The 15,475-nt window shown below is 41.3% G+C and overlaps 1 protein-coding gene across 1 annotated transcript; it reads right to left on the bottom strand.

Annotated features, from left to right (window-relative positions):
* Window positions 1-7,885: 7,885 nt before the first annotated feature.
* Window positions 7,886-15,192, bottom strand: PHOSPHO1 (phosphoethanolamine/phosphocholine phosphatase 1). The gene is made up of 2 exons (XM_072111345.1): window positions 15,049-15,192; window positions 7,886-11,103 (listed from the first exon to the last, which is right to left on the bottom strand). The coding sequence occupies exon 2, from the start codon at window positions 11,092-11,094 to the stop codon at window positions 10,351-10,353; it is 744 nt and encodes a 247-aa protein (XP_071967446.1). The 5' UTR covers window positions 11,095-11,103; window positions 15,049-15,192; the 3' UTR covers window positions 7,886-10,350.
* Between the last annotated feature and the right edge of the window lie 283 nt (window positions 15,193-15,475).

The raw sequence follows: 15,475 nt of genomic DNA, 5'->3' as shown, positions 1-15,475 counted from the left end.
CTATTACATAATCTCTAAGTGTTAGAAACTTACTAGAGGGTTCAAGACTCCCTCTGACAGCTCCTAACCCGGAGAGGGCTCTATTCGCAACTACCAGCATGCCGTTGTATTGGCAGGGGTGTTGCATGTGAATACCCCAGCAGGTAATGTATGAGGAGGCCTGTGTTTTAGGATCATTTTAGGATCTAGAACTGGGGTGGGCATTCAATTTTCAAATGGTACCTGATAAGAAATTGAAATACTTAAAGGAAATCTACCATCTGATTTGGTAATGGAATTTCAGTCCCAAGTTACTGCCTACAAGTTACATGTGATAAAAACTGTATTAGTCTATGGGTTAATGCACATGATTTGGATTTGGCATTTTTAAAATCCACTATATAATATAGCACACCACTAAAATGGATGAGATTTTCATGCCCTCTTGTACAGTCTGCAGATTTTCTCAGTATGAGAGTCACAGATGTCCTTGTTTTCTTTGTGGTGTGGAAGGAAAATGCAGATCATTGTCATGTTACCCCGATTCTGAGACTGATAAGACTTCAATAGTCCTGTCATGAGATTAGAAAAAAAGGCTTTTCTTGAAAAGAACTTTTTATGATTTTACCCATTTACAAAAAAGGATGAAACGGCTGTACCCGGCCCCAGTGCAGAGCAGTAACCAGGCACAAGGTTTACTTTACTGCCCCCAGAAGAAACAACCTTTTGAAGGAGACTACAAAAATGCATTTTTTACAGTAAAAAGAAGAATGTCACACATGCCAGGTATCTTAATCCTATTAGTTGTCACCACACCTTGCTGTTTGCCTGAAATTTCACCCGTTCTTTAATATGTGTGTATGTACAGGTATTGAGACACATTAACTAAGGGTCATGCGCCAGTTTTTGGTCGGACTTTGCACGTTCTTTTCAGTGCAAACTGCTTGCACAGGTGTTAATAAAATGTCTGCGACACACTTGTGTCTCACACAACCATTTTGTGGGGCGGTTTCACTATACCCTATGCCAGTGATGGCGAACCTTTTAGAGCCTGAGTGCCCAAACTTCAACCAAAAGCCACTTATTTATTGCAAAGTGCCAGTACAGCAATTTAAGCAATAATTTATTTCTCCTTGTTCTTTGACAACTTCCCATCGTTCAGACTCCTAAATACACCGACGCATTTAAAAGGAGGAGGGCAAATTCGCCTATCATTGTAGGAAGATTCTGCAGGAAGATTATTTGAGTCCTGTCTGGTGAACTTCATGCTGGGGCGATGGCCTAGGTGCCCACAGAGAGGGCTCCGAGTGCCGCCTCTGGCACCAGTGCCATAGGTTCGCCACCACTGCCCTATGCTATTTCTGCACTGATGTGGGCATACAAGTGCTCAGTCGGACGTGCGTCTGATTTAGCATGCAAAGTCCGACCGAGGCGTGTCGCATGCCCTATGTTAAAGGTGCACCTAAAAAAGAAGATGATGCACTTTGTCGGGACAGTGCAGGGGGTTGCAGATTCATGAGGATCTGCACACTACACAGGCAAACTGCACATAGTACAGACTGCACTGTTCTTAGTAAATGTGCCCCATTGTCTCCACCACACAGAAAGCAAAAAAAATAAAATAGCAACCCCTGTGTACAGATTCTTCTACTTTATTTAAAGAACATCTACCACCAGGGTCAAGGATTGTAAACCAAGTACACTTACATACTGGTGTGTTCCCCTTCTGGCAAGATCCACTCTTATTTTAGCTTCTTAAACAAAAAAGGCTTTTAACATTATGCAAATGCGTCTGAGGGGTTAATGCACCCTTAAGCCCCTCAGGCTCATTTGCATAATTTATAAAGCATTTTTTTCTTAAAAACAAAGGCATAGAAAGCTTAAAAAAGATTGGATCCTGCCAGGGGGGCATGCACCAGTATGTCAGTGTTGTCAGAATTCGGGATGAGTGGATCCTCTGGACCACCGCGGGAGGTAGCATTAACCAGGGGGGTAAAGATCGGGGTCGCAGGGGTCGCAACTGAGACCGGGCCCATTGCCAGTCAGAGGCCCGCACCTGACCCCTGAGCTGCACTGATAACTCGGCGCAGCACAGCGGGCAGATGTTTTAAATTGTGACAGCCGCTGGCCTTCCCATTACAGCACACAAACTGTTCTGCATCTGCTCTGGATTAGGGGGGCCAGAGCTGTCACAATTCAAAATAAGAACGGGCCCCGCTCCGCCCACCGTCCCACGCACCAGATCCATCGATTACGCTGCCCACGCACCAGGCTTAATTACACGTCGTGTCTGCTGAGGTCTATGACCCGGCATTTGACCTGGCAGACGCGTCATCAGCCATCGCCTGCCCCGGATCTCCAGATGAGAGAAAGCGCAAAGAGGAGAGTAATAAGGTAAGAATTATATTTTTTATTTTGCTTAAATATATGGGGCCCTGTTTCTATTTGGGGGGGGGGGGGGTCAAAGGTGAAAGTTAGGAAATGGCTATTTGGAGGGATTTTACCTATGGGGGACATTAATTATGGCTACTGGTGGGGGGGGGGCATTAATTATAACTACTGGTGAGGGGGGCATTGATTATAGGTACTGGTGAGGGGGGGGCATTAATTAAGGCTACTGGGGGGGAATTCATTATGGCTACTGGTGGGGGAGGGACATTAATTTTGGTTACTGGTGGATGGGGTGACATTGATTATGGCTACTGGTGGGGGGGGACATTGATTACGGCTACTGGTGGATAGTGTTCAACGATTTTATGCATACCGGGCGGGCAAGGGGGGGCCCTGTTGGGAATTTTGCCCTGGGGCCCAGTGGACTCTAGTTACACCACTGGCATTAGCCGACACCTGGGACCGGAGTCTAAGTGGCACCTGGTCTTCACCAGAGCCCGCCGCAAAGCGGGATGGTCTTGCTGCGGCAGGTACCACTAGGTCGTTCCACAGATGCGACTGACCCGCGATGGCAGCCGAGGTCGAGGTACCTTAGCAGAAGACAGTCTCGTGGTCAGGCACAGGGTCAGGGCAGGCGGCAGAGATGCAATGTCAAGTCCAATCCGGGGTCAGCAATGGGAGGTGCAGGCAGATGGGAATGGGAACACAGGCACACGGGACGCAGGAACGCAGGACGCGGGAACTCAGGAACACACGGGAGCAGGAACGCAGGATACAATGGGAACGCAGGAATATCGCTGGGGAGCTTTCTCTAAGGCGTAGGCACAAAGATCCGACAGAGTTTGCAGGAAGAGGCAGGGTTGAATAGATTACCTGAAAATGGCCAGCGCCAATTAGTGCCGCGCTAGCCCTTTAAATCTCCTGAAACCAGCGCTCTTGCGGCCAAAGAGGACGGAGCAGGAGCCAAGTCCGGTGAGTTGCACATGTGACACACTGGCGGGGAGAGCGGGGCACAGGTCGCTGGACCACCCATGACAAGTGTGATTGGTTTACAATCCTTCATCCTGGTGGTAGATTTCCTTTAATGGCCTGTTCATGTTAGAAAACCTTTATTGATAAACCTCATATAGATCGGTGAAAACCTAAAATGGGTCCTGGACTTTTAATACTCCTCAAATAATAGTCTAAATTTCATAAAATTCAGATGAAGCCACACCCCTTTTCAGATGCCACATCCCTTTTGGTGTAGTAGTTATAAAAGTCTTAAACCCTTGATGTGTTTCGTACATTTTTTACCTCAGAATTCTGTCATAAACAGATTAATCAATCTGCCACATGAAGTAGAGGCACTCCTTCACCATTGCAACAGATTTATATGTCTTAAAAGAAGATTTTGGATAAAACACATCCTTGTACATCCTTTACTCATCCTTTTTGTGCGGTAACTAGTCTGAACTGAAGATTCCCCTTGACGTCTTGGGCCCAAATCAACTGCTTTCTCTTCGGTGGAGGATTTTTGAGGGCCAACATCAAACCAACTTCCACAGCAAGCCCTTGTTTTGACTCCTCGAAAACGATGTATTATTTCATCCCCCCCCCCCCCCCCCTATAAAGGTGTGACTGCATCCTGGCCATTTTGGCCACCAGTCCATAAAAAGAGAAAACTGAGAGCTGGCGATAGAACAAAGAAGGGCATCACATGTATATATGGTACAGAAGAACCTATTGCTTTGAAATCCATTCTTGGGGCTTGTAGTACAGCTACATGTGAATATTATCTAACTACAGTTCCTTAAGCAAAGTTTAACGTAGAGATATAAATACTTCTGCAATCTTTACTTAGACCAGCTATACCAGCTGTATAGCTAGGAGTTACCACTCCAGCCTTATATTCATCTATCAATTGCTCTTTAACTGTCTTGCCGAATTCTTGCACATGCGCATAAGCCGCTAATGCCTGTCATGCGCAGTGAGTGTCTGAGTTGTCCATACCCTGCGCTGCCTCACTGTGCATGCACAGCTTTTCCCCTTCCGCATATGCAGTGAGGCAGCAGAGGAAGTGGACCGCTGGATACCAGGCAGGGAATCAAAGTTCATTTTCTCCACTTATGACTATCGATCATGTTAGTTAAAAAAAAGGTTGCTCCTAGGCCATAAGTGCTCTCTGGGAACCTGTCTTAGGGTAATTTTTTTCAAACAGCGGTGAAAGGTTCCCTTTAAGGATAGATTGGAGAGGCATTAAAGAGGACCTGTCAGATCATAGAGAAGAATGTTTCAGAAGTCCAAGTGGGAGATGATGAGGACATGGACTAGCAATTTTTTAGACTCCGGGTTGAGGAAGGAGGAGATACAAGAGATGTTCTTAAAGTGGAGCCGGCAGATTGTTGTGAGGGCCTGAATGTGGGGCTTAAAGTTTAAGGCAAAGGTTACTCCAATGTAGCAGACTTTAGGAACTAAAGAGAGTTGTAGGGGTTTTGTCATCATATGTGACTTTCCATCCAAGTCTACGGAAATGAAAATAGTTGAAAATAGTTGTGAATATAGACTCAACTAAATTCTGTCCCAAAATCCCAAACTGAACACGAATCATGTTCCCTACAGAATCTGTTAAACAATGCAGAGCATGCAAGTAAAAAATGTGCAGCTTTCTGCTGTGTGAACATTCCCTTGTACAGAAAACAGGCAGGCTATTATTTTGACTGAAGTAACTCTCAGAAGCAGAAGAAATACTCATAGAAAACTCACTCTCGAGATGTTTATTACATCTTAGTCATACATGTAACATGCTGAAATATATACTTATATATATCTATCTATATGTAATTTTTTACATCCATGTTACTTCTGAGAAAAGAGTTCATATGGCTTTATGTAAAGGTTCATTCTGGTGAAAAGGTAAATCCTGGTGCTCTCCAGGGGGATGTTATATGGAGTAATAGGAGGAGATATAGGAAGATGTTATATGGAGTAATAGGAGGAGATATAGGGAGATGTTATATGGAGTAATAGGAGGAGATATAGGGAGATGTTATATGGAGTAATAGGAGGAGATATAGGGAGATGTTATATGGTGTAATAGGAGGAGATATAGGGAGGTGTTATATGGACTAATAGGAGGAGATATAGGGAGATGTTATATGGAGTAATAGGAGGAGATATAGGGAGATGTTATATGGAGTGATAGGAGAAGATATAGGGAGATGTTATATGGAGTAATAGGAGGAGATATAGGGAGATGTTATATGGAGTAATAGGAGGAGATATAGGGAGATGTTATATGGAGTAATAGGAGGAGATATAGGGAGATGTTATATGGAGTAATAGGAGGAGATATAGGGAGATGTTATATGGAGTAATAGGAGGAGATATAGGGAGAGGTTATATGGAGTAATAGGAGGAGATATAGGGAGATGTTATATGGAGTAATAGGAGGAGATATAGGGAGATGTTATATGGAGTAATAGGAGGAGATATAGGGAGAGGTTATATGGAGTAATAGGAAGATATAGGGAGATGTTATATGGAGTAATAGGAGATATATGGAGATGTTATATGGAGTAATATGGGGAGATATAGGGAGATGTTATATGGAGTAATAGGAGGAGATATAGGGAGATGTTATATGGAGTAATAGGAGGAGATATAGGGAGATGTTATATGGAGTAATAGGAGATATATGGAGATGTTATATGGAGTAATATGGGGAGATATAGGGAGAGGTTATATGGAGTAATAGGAGGAGATATAGGGAGATGTTATATGGAGTAATAGGAGGAGATATAGGGAGATGTTATATGGAGTAATAGGAGGAGATATAGGGAGAGACCCCTTTATATTTCCAGGGTAGAGGGAGCAGCTGCAAGGGGGAAAAAAGCAGTTCCAGTAATGAAAGCTCTGGGTGCGCTAGTGGAAGGAGGAAGTACCTTATATACTCGAGTATAAGCCTAGTTTTTAACACAAAATTTGTGCTCAAAAACCCTAACTCGGCTTATACTCGAGTCAACTAAAAAAATAAAGTCAAAACTCACCTTTCTGACATCACCTATAGGTCTGAGACAGTCTGAGACAGAAGAGGACCTATGGGGGACGTCTGAAAGATGAGTACAGTGTTATTTTTTTTCCTACTACAGGGGCTGGGCAGGCTGTATGCTGCAGGGGTTGGGTAGGCTGTATGCTACAGGGGCTGACAGACTATATACTGGGAGGCCGTAACCAATGCATTTCCCACCCTCGGCTTATAATTGAGTCAATAGGTTTTCCGAGTTTTTGTGTTGAAATTAGGGGTTTCGGCTTATACTCGGGTCGGCTTATACTCGAGTATATACGGTATATTGCTCTTGCAGATAGGTAATGGGAGTAGAAATAAGGAGGGCTTTATATAGATATATTTAGTTTTTAGATTCCTAGAGAGCAAAGTTATTACCACTGGGAAGAATAATAAGTAGTGTAAGAGATAAAATAAAAACTTATACATTTCCTTATCATGTAATAAGTAGACATTTAAAATATATTTATTATTAAGTTTCCTGAGAACCATACATAACTTTTAAAGTATAATTTTGTGCAAGCATTCAGTTCCTACTATGTAGTTGACTATGAAATAGTTTACTGAGTGAATAGATGAGAATTAATTATATAATATTGTGCTTGTATGTAAGTGTTGCAATTGAAAAAATTTTCTTCCCTTTGAGACTACTATTGACTTTTAAAACGTGTCCTCATATTTTTATGGGAAGGGACAGCAAAATTATTTCATTCCAGATACTTCTTCTTAAAGGGACACTCCAGTCAAAGCTACTTAATTGAATAACACATGGTGTAGAGCCTGAAGGTACAATTATGACTCATTTACATAGTATTCCTAGAACCTTGCTAGAACCTGGAGTCCTGCTCCTCCCTTCAGGTCCTGCACAAGTTATGATTTAATGAATTAGCTGTGACTGGAGTGTTCCATAAGTATTATAGTATAGTGTACTTTGCATTCTCGATTCCTTATGGTATGCAAAATGTGTTCAACTAAACATCTAAATAACCCAGCTCAACTAACAACCCAAAAAATTAAGCTGTGTCCTGTGGTACTACATGTTTCTAGTTCTGGGCACCAAGTGTAAGTCCTCAATGCTCAAACCAAAAAGGACATTTGGTGCTGCCCTTAGTAATAAGAAGTCACCAAACCAGCATTTGTCACACAGAATAAGAATAAGAGTCCTCTGAGATAGTAAATGAGATTACTGTGCTAAAAAATAAAATGTATATTGTATGAAACTGTGTTTTATAGATCTACTGTACATATATAATCATATCTAATAAAATATCTCCATGATGTATTGGTATAGGTAGGCTGATACTCTGGTGGTGAACCATGCAGCTTTACATTCTGAATTACGACTCCTGAGTTTAAAAAGAAATGTATCTATTGCATCAACTTCCTGTTCTGTGAATATCAACCTGTCAGTTCCCAGGTCACATAAAAAATATACATATGGCTCTGCCTGTAAATGAAGTGCACTGCGTCATAAGAAGTTATTGGTCTATGTTCTTGTGTCAAAATTAGTTTCTTATATTTGCAAATTAGCAAGGTCCATCTTTTTTTTTTTATGTATGCAAATAAGTGAGGTCTAAGCTATTTTATGTATTCAAATGTTCGGGGTCCATCATCTGTTATGTATGACAATGAGCAAGGTCCATCGACTTTTATGTATACACTTGAGCGAGGTCCATCATCTCTTATGTATGCACTTGAGCGAGGTCCATCATCTCTTATGTATGCACTTGAGCGAGGTCCATCATTTCTTATGTATGAACATGAGTGCGGTCCATCATCTCTTATGTATGCACATGAGCAAGGTCCATCACCTCTTATGTATGCACATGAGCGAGGTCCATCATCTCTTATGTATGCACATGAGCGAGGTCCATCATCTCTTATGTATGCACATGAGCGAGGTCCATCATCTCTTATGTATGCACATGAGCGAGGTCCATCATCTCTTATGTATGCACATGAGCGAGGTCCATCATCTCTTATGTATGCACATGAGCGAGGTCCATCATCTCTTATGTAGGAACATGAGTGAGGTCCATCATTTCTTAAGTAGGAACATAAGTGAGGTCCATCATCTCTTATGTATTAACATGAGTGAGGTCCATCATCTCTTATGTATGAACATGAGCGAGGTCCATCATCTCTTATGTATGAACATGAGTGAGGTCCATCATCTCTTATGTAGGAACATGAGTGAGGTCCATCATCTCTTATGTATGAACATGAGTGAGGTCCATCATCTCTTATGCATGAACATGAGTGAGGTCCATCATCTTTTATGTATACACATGATCGAGGTCCATCATCTCTTACGTAAGGATCATGAGCTAGGTCCATCATCTCTTATGTATGAACATGAGCGAGGTCCACCATCTCTTATGTATGAACATGAGTGAGGTCCATCATCTCTTATGTATGAACATGAGTGAGGTCCATCATCTCTTATGTATGAACATGAGTGAGGTCCATCATCTCTTATGTATGAACATGAGTGAGGTCCATCATCTTTTATGTATGCACATGAACGAGGTCCATCATCTCTTACGTAAGGATCATGAGCTAGGTCCATCATCTCTTATGTAAGGAACATGAGAGAGGTCCATCATCTCTTATGTACGGAATATGAGCGAGGTCCATCATCTCTTATGTAAGGAATATGAGCTAGGTCCATCATCTCTTATGTAAGGAATATGAGCGAGGTCCATCATCTCTTATGTATGAACATGAGCGAGGTCCACCATCTCTTATGTATGAACATGAGTGAGGTATGTTAACTCTTTAGCCAAGTTTCACTGCCTGGTGTCAGCCTTGATGAATAGTGCCATACTATCCCATGATGCACTGAAATTCTTTTTTTGCATATAAATAAAAACTGCCATTCAGACCCATACTGTCTGTAAAGATAATGGAGGACCCCTTTAAAAAATTTTCTAACATTATATAGAAACCAGACAACTCCTATAATCCATATGAAGATAACATGAACATACTGTATTTCATTCTAAATGATCCCTTAAAATAAGGGTAAACAGGAAGCTAATTCTAGGGGTATAACTTAAGGGTTGCTCCTCAACCATGGAGATGCTGGGTATGTTCACATGAACATAATTTTGGCTGGAAAAACTAATCTGGGTCAAAAAAATGGAAGTGATTTTCTGAAGTGATTATGCAGAGAGAAGCAACATCACATTCTTTAATGGGAGATCCAACCTGGAGTAGGTCATGCCGCTTGTGGAGAATACTTGTGGTGCCCTCACCCCCCTTCCTCCAATTGAAATTAACAGGAGAAGAATTTAGACTAGCATTTCCATGTCAAAATATGCACTTGTGAATTTACCTTTAAGAAGGCCATAAGTTGGTTCTTCCTTATATGAGGAGACTATAATACATACATAATTATAGTAAGGGGGCATGGTAGATAGTTCACATTTAACTACCACTTCTTCAATATATGTATGCCGCACTGAGCCATGGAAGAACTTATCATAAAACAATAATAGTAGTGTGTGCATATGGCTGCCATCCACTTCCCATACTAAACAACCCCCAGAACACAAAAGCACTTTTAACATTTCCCTTCTTTGTTAAGATTCTAAAAATATTTCTTGAATACATTTGAGAGGTATATAGAAAATGCATCTTCATGCTTTAGCAGTGCCTGAAAATGTTAAGACGTTAAAATGTTATTGGTCTTTGTTCTTCAGTGAAAACAAGTAGAAAGTAATACTTGAGTCTAATAAGCATCATAAAGAACAGTCCATAGTACCTTGAGAATACATTAGCATATTTGATCACTGGCATTTGAGGGACAACTCGACAACCCTATAGAAGGGCTACTGGAAGTTGACATAACTGCATAGTAGGACAGACCATAGACAGAGACACATCACAGTGCTCGGAGTCCTTCTTCTTCCATAAAATGTTGACATTTCTTCTTACGACTTGTTTAAAAGAGCCTGCAGATATTGTGCAACCACATCAGCTGATTCCCAGGGGACAATTTTTGCTTTAAAGGATCCCTTCTGTTTTTCTTCCATCTTTCTCATGAGCTTGTGCATTGGATAATTCTTTCGTGGGAAAGCAACATCGTTAGAAGAAAATATAACAGTTGGGCAAAAATCATTGGCCCCGTCACCAACATATAAAAGGCTCTCAAACTTTACACCTTCTTGGGATCGTTCATTAAGGTAATCACTCACTATCTTCCTCTTGCACATATTTGCTGGGCACTGAGGACAACTATGAGAATGATAAGGTCCTAGAGTCAAGTATCCACTCTTTTCCACACTGGTAGGGTTGCTTATAACCCTGCGGAAGAGAGAATGATAGCCATACCTTTTTAAATTGCTTTCAATACCAAACATATTAGCATCAGAAATGAGGATGATCTCAAACCGATCTTGGTTCTTGGTCAGAAAACGAAAGAGAGTGGTCATTCCAGGTGATAGGGGGATTTTTTCATACACAGTTTTAAGGTCACTTACTTTCACACCTTGATCACCTAGATATTTAAGCACCCTCTGCATGTACTGATTATAATAGCCATCTTGGAAGGTTTCCTTCAACCAGTCAGGAAGCTCCTGTTCAGGTGCAACCTGAACCACTGAATCATCACTGTTTTCATTGACAATTGTCTCATCAAAGTCAAAAATAAGGAGGTACTTGTGGTTGGACGCCATCTTTGTCACCTACAAGACAATGTCACAGTGTCAGTTTATTGAATATGCAAGTAAATTCTTCTTGGATCTTTAGCTTTGACTGAAGAAACACAAAATCTCACACAAAATCTCAGTGGGCGGAGGTACTGACACAAGAATGAGATGTGAGGTCTAGCAGAAGACAACCCCGAGTAGTGTTGTCTTAGAGCATTTTCATATAGGAAGGTTCACAAATAATGGGGCACATTTACTAAGGTTCCGCGGAACGCATTTCCGACGGGTTTACCGAATTTTTCCAATTTGTGCCAAATTGCACAGGGGTTTTTGGCACATGCGATCAGACTTTGGAGCATCGGTGCCGGCTTTCATGTAACACAAATCGGGGGGCATGGCCAACGGATAACCCGACTGATTCGGACAAACCGCGGAATTTAAAATTCAAATTGTGTCGCAAGCCATGCACTTACATGCACCGGGAAGAAGATGGTGAACTCCGGCGGACCTCAGCGGGGAAGCGACACATGCAGGAAATTGGAAGCACGATCTTAGTGAATCGTGGCAGCTCCGAATCCTCATCGGACAACGCACCTCGGGGATCACAACGGGACCGGTAAGTAAATGTGCCCCAATGTGTCAGACCTTATTGATTTTATGCAATGATAACAACAGAACTGACAATACAATTATGTGTTAAAGTGTACTTGTTCTGTGTAGATTGAAGGAGGACCTCACTATCAACTCCTCTGCTGCATCCAGGAAACCCAAGTTAGATTTTGGATGTCACTAAGACAACCAGTAATAAGCATTCAGCATTCAGATTAAGACTTAAATTTTGTCCTTTTTAGTATCAATACTTCACTATTACTATAAATTGCATGTGTTATAGAACAAGAGTGTCGAATGTGGTATTTTCTGTAGCTGCAGTAATGTATTGTGGGTACAACTGGATCAATTCATACATTCTGTAAGCTAGTAGGAGACAACCCATTATTGACACACGAAAGGTCAAGTGCAACAACCAGATAAAATGCACATGCATATTTTCTCATGAAGCCAGTGTGTCTACGACCATGGTGACATTGGCAAAGTCAAGGATGTCTATGATAGATGTGTTAGGTACTGTCCATGGATATCTATATAACCATAACTTAGCAGCGGTAGGACTGTGAAAACTGCATTTATATTTCAGGATTGTAGATGGACTGCACTGGTATGTGAGATCTCACAGCAAAGACCCTACCCGCTGCTCTTGGTAAAAGCAGAAGCAGGCTTCTGGTTAGATATTACAGCAGAGGGGAGGAGCTGTGGAACTGTTAGAATGCACAGCAGTTTGAGAAGTCTCCTACAGCAATCCAAGTATAATCCTGAAAATGTATTTTTTCCTGTCCTACCACTACGAACAACATACACAAAGCTCTCCAGGGCCAATACATAACACTGTCTGCAACTATGTATGGTAAAAACTGCTGGTAGACTCCTTTTGTGTCAATATCAGATTGATAAAAGATGTTCTTTTGTTTCTATTAGTTACATTTTCCACTATTCAGAATCATGGAAAGATTAGTGCCAGAAGCCAGGATCACTTGGGAAACCAGGGATGCACAATGGAGGGGTATATCAGATTTTTATCCATTTACCCACAAATGTTGCCCCTTCTTTAACCAGCTATAGAGGAGTGTGCATGTAGATTAGGGATTCTGTCATAGCTCGAATCCAGTGCTTTCTCTTCACCCCATCGCATTTCAGAAATGCCCATCGCCTCTACTGAACCTTCCTTCACTCATGTACATCACTGTGCTCTCTCATGAGATATTCCATGTGCACATAGAGAAAGCGCTGGAGCTGGAGACCAAAGCCCGAGAGGCTTAGGTAACAGTCCAGAACCACATTAGAATAATTAGCACTATTTTTATTGCTGACCTGGGAAATTGGATCAAAAATTGTGCCTGTGATATACAAGGCTGATACATTGGTTTTTGGGGGGAGGGGTTAAAAAGATTTGACAGATTCCCTTTAACATAGTTCCAATCAGATAACCAACTAAATATAGGTCAATTGTATGCATGGGCGATGGGGCCATTACAACTGGTAAACAGATTGCAGAGCAGAGCAGATGGTGATGCTAACTAAAAGCTCATATTTTTTCACATCGGTAACCTACATCTGTATCAAACTGCTTTTCAGTAATAAACGTATGCATATGTATATTCATTGTATTTGATTATATCCTGACAATATGATCTTGATAACTGATTGGGTTGTATGGAACAAACTGACACTGATAATAGTACAGACCTAATTTAATGTTGTACATCCCCCTTAAGATGTCCATATAAACTGTAAAGTTAATTACTGAGTCTAGGTAAACCAGAGATGTATTTGAACTAGCATAGTATGATATTGTGATATAGAATATTAATTCTAACTTCCTTAAAGCTCTGTGATTTGTCAAACATAAATTGGATAGGCTGCCAACTCCACTGGAGTAACAGAATATGTGCAAGACACTATTTCTGTAATTATTCACTATAGAATTATATTCACCTCCTCCAATGGCCTTAATGGGAAACTGGGAAATAAAATAAAAATATTAGGATGGTCATGGTTATGCCAAATAGTATTTGCCTAATGTTGTATATTATGGGGCTATGCTGTGATGCTGTATTCACACCTTTACATCCTAACCATTATCTCCAGACTCCAGTATCTGTGGAATAAGACCAAACAGGTTGTTCTCCACATATCAATAATGCCTTGGGCATCCGGTCACTAGTGTACCATGTGTTCTTTTTTGGGACACTTTAATGGGTCTTAACTATTGCACATTCATAACAACACGAGATCTGCCATTTTGGAGATGCTAACATTTGACCCCTGTCAGGGTCACTGAGATACTGACACTTGCTTCCAACATATCAAGATAAAGAACTGACTCTCTACTAATGTTTTATTGTTATGGCTGATCAGCATAATCATACATTTTGGTAGAGGGTCAATAGGATAAGAGTTTACATTGCATTAAACCCTATTAGTGTAATTTCCTTATCAGCACTAGAAGATGGCTCCAGTATTCTGGAGTCAGCAGATCCCCTGGCCGTGGTCTCCCAGTCCTTCTAGTCTAAGACTATATCTGCTACTAAAGAACATTGCCTATTTCAAGATGCTTCTTCGTAACCCTCCTACCCCCTCAGCTTCCCATGAGGGACAAGGGAGAGGACAGGGTATATGTATATAGGGGGTATATAGTACTGAATATATTCCTTCTAACTATCTCCTAACATAAGCAACATAACTGTGTAAAAAGAACTTAAACCTCCCCCCCCCCCCCCGCCCCCGCAATAACCAATAATGGATTATTTTATGCAACAAAAAAAAAACCATGCATTATATGGCAAAATTTATATATATATATATATATATATATATATATATATATATATATATATATATATGCCAAAGAGTAATTCTATAGATTAGAGAGATAAAAGAGATAAAAGGAGGTGATAGCGGCAGGTAAAGGGTTACTAAGAGGATTCCTGCCCTTTTCCACCTTACAATGAACTTTGCAACAATGTTAAAAGTAACCTCTCTCGACGTTATATATTGTTACATTGTTAGATACATTCATGTTATACATACAGTGTCAATATATGTCACTTGTACTACAAACACTCTAAGGTCAAAGCAATGTACTGGTAGAATACATAGTATAAAATATAATATTAGTATATTTTATCGGCTATTATATTTTATCGCTTGTATTCCTGATGTCAATGGCTTTTACAACAATTAAATCTCTTTAAAAATATAATGTAGAGTAATATCTACCACCCCCATTATTCAGTGGTTGCTCCCACTCCTTGCTTTGCCCTCTAAAAGTTAACCCCCTTGTACCACCAGTGGTATCTTCAGTTTCATTGAATAACAGAGGAGGTAAAGACAGTCCATGTCATGCATAGGGGGGGATAATCTTACGTTGTTTTCCTGCCGGCTCCTCTCCTCTGCGGGTGGTTGGATGATGCTCTGGCTGTTATCTCCTCCGGTATTTTATATGAAGGAGAGAAGCGGCCGCATCGCATCGCAACACGTCATAAGAGGAGCAGCCAATGGAGACTCCGAGCGGTGATCAGAGGACGCCGCAACGGGGAGGGCTGGGAAGCGCAGCACAGCGCATAGCTCCGCCCACTTCCATTCACAAGCGGCAGGTGGGCGGGAAAGGGAGCAGCATAACACGCCCACGTCTCATAGCTTCGCCCACATTTTCAATAAGGAGGTGGAGCTGCCTCTGTACCTGCACCAGAACAAACCACATAATCTGCACACCCCCTCTGACAAGTGACGTCACGCCGAGCGCTTTAGTGAAGATTGTATAAAATGCTAATTTGTCGGCTAAATGTAGGTA

Source organism: Engystomops pustulosus, chromosome 6 (genome assembly GCF_040894005.1).
Source record: "Engystomops pustulosus chromosome 6, aEngPut4.maternal, whole genome shotgun sequence".
NCBI lineage: Eukaryota > Metazoa > Chordata > Amphibia > Anura > Leptodactylidae > Engystomops > Engystomops pustulosus.
This window is presented reverse-complemented; position numbering and strand designations above follow the sequence as displayed.